This window comes from Dreissena polymorpha, chromosome 13 (genome assembly GCF_020536995.1).
Source record: "Dreissena polymorpha isolate Duluth1 chromosome 13, UMN_Dpol_1.0, whole genome shotgun sequence".
In the NCBI taxonomy this organism is placed as follows: Eukaryota; Metazoa; Mollusca; class Bivalvia; order Myida; family Dreissenidae; genus Dreissena; species Dreissena polymorpha.
The window spans coordinates 51,882,365-51,901,473 of NC_068367.1; the positions used below are offsets into that span (position 1 = coordinate 51,882,365).

At 33.9% G+C, this 19,109-nt stretch overlaps 3 protein-coding genes across 6 annotated transcripts in view; 1 reads left to right on the forward strand and 2 right to left on the reverse strand.

The window, feature by feature from the left end:
* Positions 1-9,187, reverse strand: part of LOC127855450 (ankyrin repeat and SOCS box protein 11-like) — a 35,845-nt gene extending 26,658 nt beyond the window's left edge. For 3 of the 4 annotated variants that reach the window (XR_008037538.1, XR_008037539.1, XM_052391033.1), the window contains exons 1-2: positions 9,029-9,185; positions 5,238-5,276 (exon numbers count right to left, since the gene is read on the reverse strand). Coding sequence is in view for 2 of the 4 variants with exons in the window: in XM_052391033.1 (XP_052246993.1) it covers positions 5,238-5,276; positions 9,029-9,142 (153 nt within the window). In the remaining 2 variants the exon portion in view is untranslated. Of the gene's footprint in view, positions 1-5,237; positions 5,277-9,028 lie in introns of all 4 variants that reach the window. The other variant, XM_052391034.1, reaches the window with a different exon arrangement.
* On the forward strand, positions 9,170-15,835 carry LOC127855452 (UDP-N-acetylglucosamine transferase subunit ALG13 homolog). The gene is made up of 5 exons (XM_052391036.1): positions 9,170-9,287; positions 10,456-10,563; positions 13,270-13,432; positions 13,834-13,972; positions 15,296-15,835. The coding sequence occupies exons 2-5, from the start codon at positions 10,456-10,458 to the stop codon at positions 15,405-15,407; spliced, it is 522 nt and encodes a 173-aa protein (XP_052246996.1). The 5' UTR covers positions 9,170-9,287; the 3' UTR covers positions 15,408-15,835.
* A 148-nt stretch (positions 15,836-15,983) lies between these two features.
* Positions 15,984-19,109, reverse strand: part of LOC127855451 (pyridoxine-5'-phosphate oxidase-like) — a 49,916-nt gene continuing 46,790 nt past the window's right edge. Inside the window, exon 7 of the mRNA XM_052391035.1 lies at positions 15,984-17,982. Within this exon, the coding sequence (XP_052246995.1) occupies positions 17,817-17,982 (166 nt within the window). The 3' untranslated portion in view covers positions 15,984-17,816. The remainder of the gene's footprint in view (positions 17,983-19,109) is intronic.

A 19,109-nucleotide genomic window follows, 5' to 3' on the forward strand; every position in this document is an offset into this window, starting at 1 on the left:
TGGATTTTTTACTCTGATGTAACCCATTTTTAATAGGGTTCGAGTCCTCATTAATATCAACACACTGAACAAGTTTGAAAAGAATCGGATGAAAAATGTGGACTTTATCGGGTAAACAAGAGAAAGTCTAACGCTCAGACAGACAGACAGACACCATGACATCCCATAAGCTCTTCTGGCCTTTGGCCAGTAGAGCTAAAAAATCATACTTTACACTCAGTAGCATTGAAGTAGACGATCATGATTTCTAACATGAGTTAAAATGATTTTGCATTTGATGGAAATCAGTGTTATATTTGTATTTTTCAAGGGATTTCTTTCCTAAAGTGTGAAAATCTACAGCATAAAAACAGAAATGAAGATTCAGGCTCATAAAATGGACATAATACATTGAAAATGTATCATGTTCTATTGTACTGTTATCTGATTGTATTAATATTTAAAGACAGTGTTAGATACAGATGACATGTACTTGGTTTAGGTCTCTCCAACTCAATGTGCAAAACATGTTTGACCCTGTGTACAACCAGCCGTAAAATATTATATTCTATCCCTGTACTGTACCAAAGTAAATGAAATGTGCAAGAAAATCAACCCAAAATACAACTGACAACAACAAAGGAACATGTTTTTGGACAGACATACTGTACAGCAAGTAACAATTAAGATCCAAACTTGACAAAAGCCATGCAGTCACATCTTTCACAAACTATACCTGTATGACAATCTAAAAGATGAAGAAGAAAACAAGGCAATGTTGAATGACAAGGAGTGAGAACTTAAGCTTTAATCAGCATGCCAATAATGTAACTACAATATCAAAACTGCAAGGCAACATCTTGATATTTTGTCTAGTGTTTTATGTAGAATAATCATGCTTCATGACTTTGTGATGAATAAATAACTTCTCCTTACAAAACAATACATAAAATTCTTTATAAATCGGATGAAGCCAACAGTATATCAGTATAGTGTTAAAATCTTCAAATCGGTACTTTTATTCATCCACTATTTAGAATGTTTTGAAGTTGAAGACAATAGCCCTGTTTTTTGTATAATAAGCAAGCATCATCCATCGAAAATAACTCCCAAAACATGTTATTTCAATTGTAATTTTTGCGAAGAAAATTGTGTATGCACCTGGTATACACAATTTTAAAGTTGTTTAAAGCAGCAATATTTGAATAAAATGAATGTAAAAGATATGCAAATTTAGGCAACAGAATTATTATAGCATTTAATTCCTAAATTGGCATTGGTAAATCCTCCACACAATAATGACATCATTAATCTTGAATGCCACACATCATATATTCAACTGGAATGCAAAAGATGGATAAAGTCATCCAAAAATCTATATGAATGAATTGAAAGTATGCATATAATAAAGAACATGCATTTTTCGCTGCTACATCACTGATTTATAAACTGTCCAGAATAAAATGAAAGTTTTAATATACTACAATAATGCTTCACCCCCCCCTCCCCCCCCAAAAAAAAAAATACAGAGGAGAAATAGATTGTTGACACATTTCAAAACATCTTGGTAAATATCTTTACAGTATATTCTTTTGAAAGCATCTAGAGAAGTTAAAACTATTATACAACTCAGTGTGTGATTGTTATTGGAATATTTATAAATGGCAAAAATCATTCACTCCTTGAGTCCATTATTTTCAAAAAATGAAGGCTCAAAGTTACAAGTCTTGCAAAAAGCTGTGAAAATGATTCCAGACAATAAATAAAAATATTAATCAACAACAAAAATAAAAACTTAATATTCAAAGTATTGAATTGTATTTAACCTTATAAGTTTAAGTAAAAATGCAAAGTAAATATTGATATATGCAAGCAGCAAAAACCAGAACAGCCTGCCATTAACACACAAGCTGTTCACAGATACAACTTTATGAAACTCATCTATATTTTTACTTATTTTGTTTTATAAAGCATAAATAAGACGACCATAGCAAAAAAAATACATCAACAATTTTTAAATCTAAAGGAAAGCACAAGGGTAAAAATATGTATACATTTATTTTAGTATCATATGTTTGAATATTATTACTGCTACATAATATCCCTTTTTTATCATATACATGTATGCATTGTTTTAAACTTAATAAACAAAAACTCAAGGTCTGTTCAGGTTTTATCTTGTTCACTGTTAATCAGTTTCCTAGAGTTGGAAATGTCGCTTTTTTAAACTGGAATATATTTTGAAAGGTCTTAAATTAAATGTAATTTTCTAAGGGACTATAATTGGGTCAAGATATGTTTTTTAACAACTAAGTGTTAATATCTATTGAAATTTCATCTGACAAGTGCAAAAACAGCCCACAATTAAAATTACTATAATCACACACCAAATACACATAAATTAGTTAAAGAAAGAGTTTACCAAAATAGTCATTTTGTCTGATATTATTTTTTTATTTTTTTTATTGCTATTAATTAATGCTCCAAATTTGAATGACTTTGTTGGCATTTAACCGGCTAATTTCATTTGAATCATATAATTATATCTTATCATCTGTGAGGTAGCAGCTTGAAGGAGTCAGGTCAACACTAAGAAAGCACAACCAACTCTGGGAGGTTAAATTGTAACCACGACCAAACTTAATGATGTATGTATAAGAGAGAGTCAAAGAAATTCAACATTTAATTCTGCATTTTTCTTTACATATTCTTAAAAAATAAGCACTAAGTTATTTTTAACAAGAGCACCGCATAACAGGTGCCAACGCTCGGCTGCGAAAGCTTGTCAGATTATTTTTTTTAGAGGTCACAGTGACCTTGACCTTTGACCTAGTGACCCAAAATTGGGTGTGGCGTGTAGAACTCATCAAGGTGCATCTACATATGAAGTTTCAAAGTTGTAGGTGGAAGCACTTTGATTATAGAGCGTATGTTAAAATTTTATATTAGAGGTCACAGTGACCTTGACCTTTGACCTAGTGACCCAAAAATGGGTGTGGCATGTAGAACTCTTCAAGGTTCATGTACATTTGAAGTTTCAAAGTTGTAGGTGGAAGCACTTTGATTTTAGAGCGAATGTTAAGGTTTATGTTAAAGTTTTATATTAGAGGTCACAGCGCCCTTGACCTTTGACCTAGTGACCCAAAAATGGGTGTGGCGTGTAGAAATCATCAAGGTGCATCTACATATATGAAGTTTCAAAGTTGTAGGTAGAAGCACTTTGATTTTACAGCCTATGTTAAAGTTTTATATTAGAGGTCACAGAGACCTTGACCTTTGACCTAGTGACCTAAAAATGGAAGTGGCGTGTAGAACTCATTAAGGTGCATCTACATATGAAGTTTCAAAGTTGTAGGTGGAAGCACTTTGATTTTACAGCCTATGTTAAAGTTTTATATTAGAGGTCACAGTGACCTTGACCTTTGACCTAGTGAACCAAAAAATGGTTATGGCATGTAGAATTAATCAAGGTGCATCTACATATGAAGTTTTAAATTGTAGGTGGAAGCACTTTGATTTTAGAGCCAATGTTAAGGTTTTCGCACGACGCCTACAGCGGACGGCTGATGGCGGACGAGGAGCTGGCTATGACAATACCTCGGGTTTTCTCCAAAAACAGCTGAGCTAAAAAGTGCACATGTGGTTATCAAAATAATATTTCTTACTTATGTTTAACTGCTGAATTATATTGAAATGGAATTTTAAAAATAATAGTAGATGAAACAAGAGCTGTGTTCGTGAAACACAATGCCCCCTACTGTGCCGCTTTGAAGCAATATATTTGACCTTTGACCTTGAAGGATAACCTTGACCTATCACCACTCAAAATGTGCAGCTCCATGAGATATGCATGCATGCCAAATATCGAGCTGCTACATGAATGTTCAATATTTAAAAAGTTATGGCAAATATTAAAGTTTTCTGACAGACGGACAGACTATATATTTGACATTTAACCTTGAAGGATGACCTTGACCTTCTTCTTTCACCACTTAAAATGTGCAGCTCCATGAGATACACATGCATGCCAAATATCAAGTTGCTATCTTCAATATTGAAAAAGTTATGGCCAATGTGAAAGTTTTCGGATGGACGGACAGACGCCATATATTTGACATTTGACCTTGAAGGATAACCTTGACCTGCACCTTTCACCACTCAAAATGTGCAGCTCCATGAGATACACATGCATGCCAAATATCAAGTTGCTATCTTCAATACTGTAAAAGTAATGGCCAATGTTAAAGTTTTCGGACGGATGGACGGACGCCATATATTTGACATTTGACCTTGAAGGATGATCTTGACCTTCACCTTTCACCACTCAAAATGTGCAGCTCGATAAGATACACATACATGCCAAATATGCAGTTGCTATCTTCAATATTGAAAAAGTTATGGCCAATGTTAAAGTTTTCGGACGGACAGACGCCATATATTTGTCATTTGACCTTGAAGGATAACCTTGACCTTCACCTTTTACCACTCAAAATGTGCAGCTCCATGAGATACACATGCATGCCAAATATCAAGTTGCTATCTTCATCAATATTGAAAAAGTTATGGCCAATGTTAGTTTTTGGACGGACGGACAGACGCCATATATTTGACATTTGACCTTGAAGGATGACCTTGACCTTCACCTTTTACCACTCAAAATGTGCAGCTCCATGAGATACACATGCATGCCAAATATCAAATTGCTATCTTTAATATTGAAAAAGTTATGGCCACATCAAGTTGCTATCTTTAATATTGAAAAAGTTATGGCCAATGTTGAAGTTTTCGGACGGACGGACAGACACACTATATTTGACATTTGACCTTTGAAGGATGACCTTCACCTTCACCTTTTACCACTCAAAATGTGCAGTTCCATGAGATTCACATGCTTGCCAAATATCAAGTTGCTATGTTCAATATTGAAAAAGTTATGGCCATTAAAGTTTTCGGACGGACGGACAGACGGATGGACAGTTCAACTGCTATATGCCACCCTACTGGGGGCATAAAAATCTATATCTACAACAAGGCTGAGATGTGACCATATTATATAAAACTATAGCCTAGTCATGCTTACCTGATCACGTTTTTAACAAGTATTACAGGAGAGAGCAACACACATTTCCTGTTGCACTTTCAATTTCCAATTAGCATGTTAGACACTTTTAGATTAATTGCAGAATTTAACGCTGCAAGACTCAAGCTATGGGGTTACAGGGTGCACCTGATATAAAGGGTTTATCTAATGAAAATACCTGTTGACTTTGTGCATCCAACAGACAATGCTGCTCTTTCTTAAAAATCAAAAACAACAGATTTAGGCAATTTTATACATTGTTTATGTAATAACATCATCGTGTGCCTACTTCACTTTAAAAGTTAATATAAGATGATATTTGTATGTGTTCCCATGACTTTTTCTGACCATCAATTAAAGAACACATAAATCGTTAAACATGTGATGATAATCAAATACATTGAATCTTTGGGAAAAAAAATCTTAGTGTTAAGATGAATAAAATAAAAAAGACAAAATATTTCAGACACACAGTAAATAATTAGACAAACAATTAACACAATTCATAGTGTGAAATTCCAAAGTATTAAGTTTAAATTCATAAAAATGTATTATTTCTTGTTCTTATCGGTCCAAATCTTTCCATCTGTGTTACAATTTAATGAGTCAACTTTAATTAACTCTACAGAAATGCTGCAAATTTCAGACATTAAAATTTGTATTTTTTTTTCTGTTTAAAAAAGTAACATTTAATTCTGCACAAACTAGATTATATGTACTCAAGTCTGTTGTTATTACTCTTTTTATTATATAATACACAGCTGTATGAATGTTTTAGGATTTGTGAGCAAGTTAAACAAGAGCACCGCCTTGCGGGTGCAGACTGCTCATCGTTTTAAAGGTGTAGGGACCTATCTTAATTTCAATCACAAAGGAGGGAGGGGTGGAGTGCAGAGGGGTGTAAAGTGTTGGGGTGTGGTCATTTATTACATTATCTTCCAAAAATGCAAAAAAAATGCAAACAAAAAATCGGGGCAGGGTGGGGGGGTTCTTGGGTGGGATGGTTGGACGGTATTTCAAAAATAAAATAATAAAAATAAATATTTGTGTTTTTGAACCATGTTTGAAAAAAGCAAGAGATGCGTTTGTCAGAAACACAATGCCCCCTATTGCGCTGCTTTGAATTTTTTTATTTCTTATTTTACCTTGACCTTGAAGGATGACCTTGACCTTGAACTTCCACCACTCAAAATGTGCAGCCTTATGAGAACCCCGTTTTGAAATATATTTTTTTGACCTTTGACCTTTAAGGATGCCCTTGACCTTGAACCTAGGTTGGCGCTAAGGAAAAAAAATTAGTAGCCAAATTTCAGCACTACGATGACAACCCACATTATAACCTTATTTGCTCAATGAACGACATAATCATTATCACGAATCTATAGGTATCAATAATGACTGTATTAAATTATCAATGAAGTCGCATTTAGCATATAAATACATTATTTGTTACGTGAAATCAAATAATTTCATGTTTTTATTTTTCTTTATATATATTTTCATGCACTGGCATAAACAGTATACAATGTTAGAACTTTCAGATATGCCCCGGTCTTTGATTGGGTGGGTCTTGCGTAACTCCTATTTGTTGCCCCCCCCCCCTTCTCCCAATAATTTTTGCCGTAGTCTGGTGCTTCTTGATTCTTGAAGAATACATTTACTGCAATGTATTCTTGAATGGACATATTTTTCCATAGTTGCAATATATAATTTATTCAAACGTACCGGTAAATTTGTAAGTCTTAAATACTGCATGTACTGAGCGGCAAATATTTAGATGCACATCTTCTGTTTTTAAAAAAGCATGCTTTGCATGCGTAGAACTTTGCATTGCAGACGACAGCAATAATTTCGCGCTCTTTCTTATAACACGGGTTCTACATGGTATACCGGTATTAATGCATAGTGAATAGTTATTATCACGTGGCTGTAGAAAAACGGTGTAAATCAGTTCTACAAATAGACATGATAAAATATACATGCACTGGATTTAATTTGTTACCGCATCAAATTATTAACGGTTTTGTTTTTCACAACTTACTCGCCGTAAGTAAATTTACACTGCTCACCAATTGCAATTAACTTCTTATAATTATTGATTGTTTACAGTATGGTAAATAGGTGTGATGATGATGCCCGAAACCGCCTTTAATGTACTGCTTTATTTACCGGTTTTATATCACGTATTAATGCTACAACTGTGATTCATTGTTAATATACCTGCGATAAACGCTTACTCTGTGACCGACGTCAATCAAAAATAATAATCGCTATATAACTCCGCCTCCATAAACTTAAATTTCTGATTTACATACAGTTTCTCATTTTTTAAGTCCAAGATTACACATTTAACTCAAGATTTACATTTAAAACATATGTGCTTCAAAACACCTTATAAAAAGTCATAAAAATGCCTGGAATGATGGATAAATGTCAGTGATTTTTTTGCCCAAATTCACAGCTTCTAACAGGCAATGTAACATTTTTTCAAAAACTCCGACCCGAATTGACCCCCACATAAAAAAGTTCATCTTTTCCAATAAACTCACTAATTGGTTTATTGAGATTATTATACACCAATAATTCAATAGAAATTAATAATATAAATTTTAAAATGCAATTAAACAGGCACTTATAAACAAATGGAACACTGTTATTTATTGATAATGTTTCTTTCTTCCCAATTTTATGGTTGATGGCTCTTTTTTTCCCAATCCAAAAGGCACAAGCTGTAAAATATAATGTATAAACTATGTATGCTATAGTCTGGTTGAGTTGTGGGTAATTTTCATAAAGTTGTTACATCACAAATATTTTATAAATATATGACCATGAATCATAATGAAAATAATTATTAACCTTTCTTCTTTAAGACGTGTTGCTTTTTTCCAAATGTTTATGGTCTTTAAACATCAAAATAATCAACTGTGTTGATAGTGTCAAACTACCATAATGAAAATAAGCTCCCGGTTGATTCTTGGGTTCTGATTGGCTGCCAGAATTTCAAGATTTGCATACAATAAATAGCCTTTAAACTGACCTTGCAGGACAGGTTAATTTCTTGTGAAAAAATGTCAACAGACGATGTAGCATGGTAAATACTCATAAATAAACAATTTTGTGTTACTTTGAAACACTATATGAACAATGCATAAATGAGGACAGGGCCCTCAATCTGTCAAATCCACGGCAGAAATTCGGCCGCATTACCCCCCTGAAAAGTATACTCTTTTCCCCTTTTTGGGGGAAAAATTCCCCATAATTTTTTATTTTTTTATAGATAGATGTCTCATGATTACTATATCTCAATTCTATTTTAATTTAATCTTGTCAAACATACTAAATTATGAAATAAGCAATGAATATAGTGCAAACATGTACAAATGTAATAATTAGAGAGTAAGTTAAAAATCCCCCAAAAGGGAAACGCCTCGAAAATTCCCACTGCTATGGGTAGCGACCCGCTTCCCCTAAAATGGATTGAGGGCCCTGGAGGAAATACTTCATAAGGACCTATCAAGTTATGATGAATTACACTATTTACTTGTTTTTGACGCATTTTTGATCGGAAAAAAATGGTGACAGTGTCAAAACATTTTTCCGTAACGAACTGCATCATGTGCGAGCGTTCTATCGCGAGATTTCACGTGATTTCTATACCCACGAATCAAACAGAACCCACGACTCAACCAGTAATAAAAAAAGACACTGCCTGCAAGACTCAAACTCACCCTACTGAAAGGCTCACAAGGTCGCTAGTTCTTACTCACACATAGTACGAATATATAAGACCCCGAGACTTAGTCCCAACGCTGTAAGGAGAACTTAGGTAACATATTCAAAGAATAAATTAAAAGCATGTACGTGTTACTAAGGACGCCATACAAGCATCATTTTGCAGTGAAGACTGTTCATTTTCTTTCATTAACCATGGGTGATTGGACACGCTATGTTAATAACTTATCATACCTGCTCATCCCCTTCTTGTACCAGTGTGGACAGATTTTCAAGCGGTACTCTCGCAGTTCGCAAATGAACCTGTAAATCTTGCAAAATTCCAAAATTTTGGCCGTCGTCGGCCATTTTTAATTAATTTGGATATATTCGGCAACGATCGATTGCGGTGTAGGAGTAAATTACGCATTAAGTAAAACGTCCCACGATCATCTTCGACACGTCAAATTTAAATAACGTTGGCTTATTCGAATGACAACGAGTGAATTTATCTGTCAGTTGTTTATTTATTATGTCCATACATAGGAAGACCATCAGACGTAGTATTCGATCTCATTTTTTATCGCAATACATTACATAAATGATGCTTTATTTCGGACATGCAAATTACTTAACTGAGACATTTCGGATACTAAAAAATATGAACAAAAGCTCAGGCTGCTCAGCTATATATCTAACTCTCTTAGTCTCTAACGAGGAAATTGCTAAATATTATTACACTTTTTACAATGCATAGTCAATGTTCTTAGCTGTTGAATCTTTAAATACATTTCGTTTCAGCAAGCTACAAGCCAATACCCTAATCACTACAACTACCAGCTAAATATGCTAATCATATGACCCTTCATGTCAATAAACGCTTTGTGTAGACAAGCTTATAGCACTTGCGGAAGAAATTAATTATCTGCATCACTGCTACTTCCAGCTTTGTATATGACCCTTCATGTCAATTAACATATATATTTGTACTTATTGTATAAAATATTAATAATTTAAAAGATGTTAAAGCGAAATTATACAATTTTGTCAAATATTTATTAATTTATATAAAATGTGTAAATAACTTATTAAACATATATTTCAATATAAATTAAAATAAAAGTTAAGATGAAAATGTGTCGAAAAATGCGAAATAAGCCAGTTATTTAAATCTGAAATCGAAAAAGGCTGTACAGTCAAATTCGCCAGCATGTAAATCATGCATGTACGATGTGAATCTAAATTTAGTTTAACGGTTAATTTTAAATTCCTGCAACTATATCTATTCATACGACACACAAACACTAACTAAAAAGACAATTGCTTTGGTTATTGAAGGAAAATATGTACGAAATATCTTCGTCACAATTGGCTCAGGGCGCTAATTTGTCTTTGCAGCATTTTAAGAAATTCGTCTTCAATGCATAATTTTTCTTGCCTATTTTGTGTTATTGTAACATATTTTATCAATATATTACAATTTAACACATAAAAAATCGTATAATCTCGCTTTAAACATCATTAAGGTTAAAAAATGTGGTCACAAGTGTGCAACCATATCAATATTACTTTCTAATACATAATATCCTCACATCATTAGTGCAGCTTTGATTTTTTAATATTCTCTTTTTTAATAATTGTTGGTGTATAAAAATTAAGATCTTAAATGTTTCTTTTACAAGATGGAGACTCGAAGTAGAAGACAAGGCTGCAAGACAGCATTTGTGACAGTGGGAACGACACAGTTTGACAAGCTCATAGAAACAATGTGTGAAGAAGAAACCCTAAAGGTAATACTAACAGCATGTAAACAGGTTAAGTGGTCAAATAATCATCATTCAAATATTGCATAATCACATATGAGGTTGGTGTACATGGTGTTTACACTCAGTGTTTTGAAATACTTGAACACTTATCCACTGTACAACAATATCTGTCCCAAGACATGTCAGCTACAGATAAGAGATTTTGCACGCAATTTCCAAAGAAGAAAAAGAACAATAAGAAGCATACTTCTGCTTTACTCCAGCTCAGAGTTATGGGTCTTGGCACAGATGGTTAGCGTGTGACTATGATATTAATTAGTGAAAACATCCTTTGAATGATAAATAATCATATTATTACGAACAATCAACTTTTCTGAAAAAGAAATGTCACTATCAAATATGTATAACAAGGTATCCAACTCAAAATCACCCCAAAACGGGGTGAATCGCTTTGAACAGCCATAACTTCATCAGTTGAGCAGCGATTTTCACGATCTTGCCCTTATTCAACGCAGAAATGAATTTCCTTTCTAGAAATGTATATATTTGGTTATATTTCTACAAATTCTGGGTACAATTTTAAGAAATAACACGATACACAACTTTCGTAACCTACTTGACACCGATCAGACAGGATTAATGAATAAAATCTTAAGTTGTAAAGACACACCTTCACATTGGACCAATGAAATCATTCGTATGTTTAAAATGTCAGTTAGTTGAAATGTATGTAAACAAAGGTTTCAAACGGCGCTGGACAGGTATTTTTAATGCATAATGCAACGGCAAGCATGGTAAGAATGTTTTTTCATACGTTTTATTGAATTATGGTATCGAGGTCCGTGCACTTTGCAGAGAAAATGCACTTTACTCCGTGAAGATTTCATTCATATATCCTGTCTGATCGATGTTAAGTAGGTCATGCGAGTTGTGTATAGTGTTATTTCTTAAAAGTTGACCCAGCATTTGTCAAAATATTGCAAGACATGTACATTTCCAGAAAGGAAATTCATTTTTGCGTTGAATAAGACCAAGATCGTGAAAATCACTGCACAATTGATTAAGTTATGGCTGTTCAAAGCGATGCACCCCGTTTTCGGGTGATTTTGAGTTGGATACCTTGTTATATATATGATAGTGAATTTTTTTTTATAGAAAAGTTGATTTTTCGTTATAATATGATTATTTAATATCATTCAAAATGAAAATTTTACTAATTAATATCATAGCCACAAGCTAACCACCTGTGGGTCTTGGTCTTTGACCTCTAATGATGATCCAGAAAACTATTTGTAAAGTGTCAATTGAATTATCATTTGTAGTCTAAGAGAGACATATATATGATGCATGCAAACTTTAAAATTAATTTCCACTTTCAATAACCTGGGGTCATTATCATGCTAAAATGCTAGACAAAGTTATAGGTCTTGGTAGTTGTTATAAAGACCCTGAACACATGGTAAGTTTTATTTCAATACATGTATCTATAGCAAACATAAAGATTATTTGTACATGTAAGCGTTAAACCTGGCTCTTCTGAGTACAAAAGGGGCATAATTCTTGTAGGTTAGAAATTTGGACCTTGTTCAGTGATCTCGTGTGATGTGCAAAAGATGTGTAAAGTTTTTATGCTTCCGGTAGGGTGGCATATAGCAGTTGAACTGTCCGTCAGTCAGTCAGTCTGTCCGTCCGAAAAAACCCTTAAACATTGGCCATAACTTTTTCAATATTCAAGATAGCAACTTGATATTTGGCATGCATGTGCATCTCATGAAGCTGCACATTTTGAGTGGTAGTAGTTCAAGGTCAAAGGTAAAAAATAAAATACAATTTCAAATTGGCGTTCTCATGAAGCTGATCATTATGAGTGGTGGAAGTTCAGGGTCAAGGTCATCATTCAAGGTCAAAGGTAAAAAAATAATTTTTTTTCAAAGCGGCGCAATAGGGGGCATTGTGTTTCTGACGAACACATCTCTTGTTTGTTATATATCTGTAGTAGGATCAGAGATATGTACTTGTTGCATGCAAACTTCAACTTGAATGCAAACCTAAACAAGACTTTTATACAATAGGGGACATAATCCTGCTAAAAAGCTATCACAGTTATAGGTCTTGGTCAGTGAATGTTTATTAAGACCATGAACATATATATGTAATGTTTTATGTCAAGAATTGTCATAAATATAGAGCTATGAATTAGTTGCAAGTAAATGTTAACCAGAATTTTCCATATAGAAAAAAGGACATACATCTTCTTAAATGCAGGTAACAGTTATGGAACTTGGTCAGTGACCCCACACAATGACCCCAAACAAATTTTTATGAGTTTCAACAAATAACTGTAGTAGAAACAGTAAAATGGAAAAGTTGCAAGTTTATCGTAACCAAATTTCTAAGTATAAAATATGTTTTAATTCTCCTAAATTGCATGGTACAATTATGGAACTTGGCAAGTTACCTCACACACAAGTGTCAAGTTCCAATTTAATATCTGAAGTAGAAACGGTTAAATGGAAATTTTGCATGTTTACCTTAACCTGTGTATAAAATAAACTATGACAATGATGAGATTTAGTTGAAAAATATACATCAGTGAAACATCTTTTACCCAATGCAAATCCAATAATAACTTTATATGCTGAGGTTTACATTCATTCAGAAAATTAGTATGACCCTGCTCATAACTTGTACAACATAATCTTATCATATTATCTCAAACTTAATTTTCAGTGCTTGAGCAAGCTGGGCTTCACAAAGTTGATTTTACAGCAGGGCAACGGGAAGTTTGATCCTAAGTCTGGGACTCTACATGGGCTGACGGTGGAGCACTACCGCTTCAAGCCAAGCATCAGACAGGACATAGAGGAGGCAGATCTTGTCATCAGCCATGCAGGTTTAGTATTAATTGAAAATACTCTAGGAATAAGTTGTAAATCACCATAGACTGAATTTGTTCATGAAAACATATTCCCTATGACCGTTCATGAAATTCAAACATGAAAGTACCCTGAAATTAACTTTATAATGTTCCGCATTCTGGGAAAATTGGGATTAATGCATGTACTTAAAGTCAGCCCAGATTGGAAATCTTTGTTTAAAGGAAGTGTCTTGTAACAAAAAATCCAGTCTAGTGTCATCCATAAATAGCCCGTGTGGGCCACACATACTTATTTGGGACGACACTTTAAGCACATGAATAAAGCCCTATTTTCAATTAGCAGCTCATGTATATTCTCAATGTCTTCCACCAAATCCACAAGTGTACTTTATCCTTTTTGCCCCTTGCCTGTTCAGGTGCAGGCAGCTGTTTAGAGACGCTTGAGGCGGGCAGGAAGTTGTTGGTTGTGATCAACGAGGGACTCATGGGAAACCACCAGCTGGAACTGGCATACCAGCTCCATAGAGACGGTCACCTGCACTATTGTAACTGCAGGTAATGGATAATTATATTGCTGTCTTCATGCTAGCCCCCACTAGAATGACGTCTGGAGCCAGTTCATTTGATTTGGAATAAGTGGACATTTTTAAGCACTAGCAATATAATAGCCTTTTTTATTCAGAAAATTATCATTTCATAGTTGCATAATTTATTGTGATTAATGTAAAATAAAATTAAGTGTATAAATATAACTAGTCTTCCTGATTTAATGGTGGCAGACGTTTAGGGCTTTGTTTACTGATTTTATATCTGTTATTCTGTAATATTCCAAATAGCAAACAGTTTAATTTTCTACTCAAAATTTCCTATATGTGCCTTCAAATTTCTGAAATAAATAGTAAGTTTGCAGTTGTAATAAGCATTATCGTTATATGAGTTATTCAGAAAATCTAATAGAGATGTAACATACATATCCACAACATAAATTGTTACTTGTTTAATAGTGAAACTATTGCTTGAAACTGTTAGATTGTACTTCAAGTTAGAGAAATGGGAATAGCTCTAGAAAGATGATAGAACCAATATCTTCACAAAATTTTGTATCAGTAATGCTTATGCATGGCACAGTAACGGAAGCAAAGAAGCATTGCAATTCTTAATCAAAGCTTGTGTTTCCAATGTCTCTGTAACAAATTTGCTTTCACCTTTAAAATTGCAGTTAAATCATTTGTTTTCGTAGATGATTGTACAGAAGGAATTTTGTTTTCAACAAATTTAGGCAGAAATAAGGTCTTCTGTCTGTTTCAGATATGTAATTTAAAGTTTGAACATTTTGCGTTTTCAATGCTTCTAAACGTCATGCCAAACTTTTCTCTTATAAGCTCAAGGACCTTATAATCATTAGGATATAACCTTTGGCTGAAATCAGTTTTGACTGAATTATGGCCCTTTGTTCCTTGTTTCAGTATAGAATATATAGTCCATAACATTGTGTATAGTGAACTCATCTTTACTGCTTCGTGGATTATGTTTAAACTTTAACAGCAAAATAACCATAATGTGCAGCTGGTTCTGTAGGACAAACTTTGGCTGTGACCAGTTTTAGCAGAATTTGGGTCTTGCCTTTTGTTCCCTGTATATTTAACAGTGTGTCTCTGTACAAACATGTGCCGCTTATGCAACAGTGTCTGTGGATTATTTTTTTTAGTATTTCATCATTTTTCATGAATTTTATTTAAAAAATTTCAATATAGTTTGCATAAGATATAACATGCAAAAAGAAATTGACTAATTTTTGTTATTAGTATATACATGTGTAATATGTATGTTTTTAGTATGTTTTTGCCCACAGCAAAAAATTAAATAATGTAATTTCAGTAACCTGGTTGCTACACTGGAAACCAAGAATTTTGATGATCTGATGACATTTGTTCCTGGAAGGTCGCAAGTGTTTGCAGATTATCTAGATAAACTGATGGGATTTACATAAAGCTATGTTTAGTGTTACATGATCTAAGCTTTAAGAATTTCTAATCAACCCCATGTGCAATCATGACCAATGATGACACCCAAATATCATTGATGAATTTGTTAATAGTTTCTGCATGTGGGCATTTATAGATTGACAGAACACTATGTTCACTATTTGTTGTTTGTATTTAAGAATTGAGTGATCATTTAAATAGTTCCATGCATTTATTAATAAAATACCTCATTGCCCAGTTTTTTTATAACATTTAGTCAAAAAGAAATTGTTCTTCCATTATGACCAGGATATATTAATATTTTGAAAAAAAAGCATACAATTGTTATCTATGTCTTATATTTTACACATCTTTGCTTTGCATGAAATTTCATTTATACAACTGTATAAACATATGAATAAATCAACCAATTAAATAAAGATGCAAACAGTTATTTTGTACATTCTTTTCATTTCTATCCTTTTTTGCATATCTTATTACATGTTGAACAACAATCCAGTTGGTGGTTATGCATATGCTTCCAATTTACAGACATCAGGGAACATAGTAGTTATGTATCTTAAGAAAAACAAAACAACCAATATGGTGCAATTATTTAATTGTTAATGTAATAATACATCACAAATAAATTCAATCATTAAAGAGGCTATAAAACTTAACAGCCTAAACATGATTTATATAAATATCAACCAGTTCTCCCTTTGCATGCTGGGAAATTTGTCGTCTGCTGAACTTCTACAATAAGCATTTTTTTCGATTTTTTTCGAAGAAAACTAAAAAAAATAGCAAACAGTATGGATCCTGATGAGATGCCGCTTTCTGTGGCGTCTCATCTGGATCCAAACTGTTTGCAAAGGCCTTCAAAATTCGGTTTCAGCACTGAAAGAGTTACTGTATTACATCTGTATTGAGTATTGAATTCTCTGAATAGATAATGCCCATTTATTGCAGCAACCCAATGACAGCAACCCAATGACAGCAACCCAGAAAACACACCTATGATTATTTGGGACAAATAAGGGTTATTTATAGTTTCTGTTTCACAAAGGAACGTTTTGCCCATGTAAAGATATAGGTGTCATTAAATTATTAAACTGCACACAAAACTATCTGATTATAAACAAAAACTTTAACAAACTAATAGGTCAACATAAGTCCTTGTGACACTAGCTTGATTGTGGTTGCTAAACATGTTGAGTCTATTGTTAATAATGCTTACAATTATTTAACAAGCAAAGCAAATGTTTGACGTTTGACCTTTAGTGCGACCTTAACCTTTACTTAATTTTTACACACCCTATCCACAGGGAGGACAATTTTGGTTATTTGTTCAATTGTATAAGAAATGATGCAATAACAGTCCATACACAAATTTGCCCAAATTGGACATTTGACCTATAAGTTACTGTTTGAACCTCACTTAACCTTGAGGTGTGACACTCTGTCTCCAAATGAGTCGTCTTCTGAGAAAACTGGGCATAATGCATGTGCGTAAAGTGTCGTCCCAGATTAGCCTGTGCAGTGTGCACAGGCTAATCAGGGACGACACTTTCCGCCTCAATTTGATTTTTGCTCAGAAGAGACTTCATTAAAATGAAAATTGTCATAAAAGCGGGAAGAGTCGTCCCTGATAAGCCTGTGTGGACTGCACAGGCTAATCTGGGATGACACTTTACGCACATGCATTATGCCCAGTTTTCTCAAAACACGTCTCAAATAGTGAAAATTGCAATAGCTGTTTAATGGCCAAATTTGACCTTTGACCTCTAAAGTGTGACCATGATTTTTCTGGTACGGAGACAGGTGATTTACACAACACATCGTTATGAATGATAATGAACATTTGTAGTTAGTTACAATACAATTGCACAATGAATGAAGAAGTTACAGTCCAGAGAAGCCCTGACCCATGTGCACACCCACGCTCACACATACGCTCCACCATTGTCGCTGCTAACTTGAGCTTTCCATAAGCAGGCTTTACAAAAACCATCATATGCTACCAAGATTACTAAAGAAACCTAATAAAACTCGTACCCATAAGTATACTGAGCCTATAGGTGTTACACAGTTCATCACCAGAAACACATTTTTACATACACAGCTAATAAGACAAGTTCAATATTTTAGGGTTTTTTAACAATGTTGGACAATATTTTAATTAAGCCTTCTTTTTAACTTTCTGATACTTCCTTGATTGCACTACTGGAAGTTCTGCTACTATGTATTCTGAATATAACAATACATGTTCGCAGTGAATCTTTCACCCTTCACATTTTTTCACATACTCAGAGCACATTCAATAACAATGATGCACCACCAAACAAACAACATTCATCTAACTATGATGGTAATACTGTAATAACTTTCTATTTTCCTATTTCGATTTTCATTTCACATGACTTAGATTAGTTCTATGAGGAAAGTCTCTCTATAATCCAACCATTGTCTCCTTTTTGCATCAGTTTTTCATCAAAACTTTCTCCATCATTGAGTTTTCTGAACCGTAATCTATCATGCAGTCTGTTTGTCTGCCCTTGCCAAAACTCATATTCATAAGGACGCACTAGGTAACCTCCCCTGAAATCATACAATATTTTTAACTTTTTTTCATTGTCTTATGGATAGTTAAATGCAATTTCAACCAGTATCAGACTTACTTTGGAAGAAATATAAACAGCCCTTTAGTGCATGAGCATAAAGTGTCGTCACAGATAAGAAATATTAACAGCCCTTTAGTGCATGAGCATAAAGTGTTGTCCCAGATAAGAAATATGAACAGCCCTTTAGTGCATGAGCATAAAGTGTCGTCCCAGATAAGAAATATGAACAGCCCTTTAGTGCATGAGCATAAAGTGTCGTCCCAGATAAGAAATATGAAAAGCCCTTTAGTGCATGAGCATAAAGTGTCGTCCCAGATAAGAAATATGAACAGCCCTTTAGTGCATGAGCATAAAGTGTCGTCCCAGATAAGAAATATGAACAGCCCTTTAGTGCATGAGCATAAAGTGTCGTCCCAGATAAGAAATATGAACAGCCCTTTAGTGCATGAGCATAAAGTGTTGTCCCAGATAAGAAATATGAAAAGCCCTTTAGTGCATGAGCATAAAGTGTCGTCACAGATAAGAAATATGAACAGCCCTTTAGTGCATGCGCATAAAGTGTCGTCCCAGATAAGAAATATGAACAGCCCTTTAGTGCATGAGCACAAAGTGTCGTCCCAGATAAAAAATATGAACAGCCCTTTAGTGCATGAGCATAAAGTGTCGTCCCAGATAAGAAATATGAAAAGCCCTTTAGTGCATGAGCATAAAGTGTCGTCCCAGATAAGAAATATGAAAAGCCCTTTAGTGCATGAGCATAAAGTGTCGTCCCAGAGAAGCCTGAGCTGTCTGAACATGGCTAATCATGGAAGACAATTTCTGCCTAGACAAAATGTTTGTTTCAAAGAAACTTTCTTTAAACAAAATGTTAAATTCAAGCTTAAAGTGTTGTCCCTGATTAGCCCATACGGACACCTTTATTAAGACTGCATTTCCTAGAACGCAGCTCATTGAGAAAAACAACAACGCTTATCTTGTGGTGCAGATAAAAAAGCATAGCAGTCTCATATCTATATAATATCAATAGTAAGTCATCAAATCTAAAAAAACTAATTTAATTTGGATAGGTTCTATCAAATATAGTACTCGCTCAACAAGACTATT

Bases quoted from the DNA above. Each gene is read 5' to 3' on its own strand.
- LOC127855452 (XM_052391036.1), top strand. From the start codon at position 10,456: ATGGAGACTCGAAGTAGAAGACAAGGCTGCAAGACAGCATTTGTGACA. The intron at 13,433-13,833 runs GTTTAGTATTAA...TTGCCTGTTCAG, and splicing joins TCTTGTCATCAGCCATGCAG to GTGCAGGCAGCTGTTTAGAG. The intron at 13,973-15,295 runs GTAATGGATAAT...ATGTAATTTCAG, and splicing joins CTGCACTATTGTAACTGCAG to TAACCTGGTTGCTACACTGG.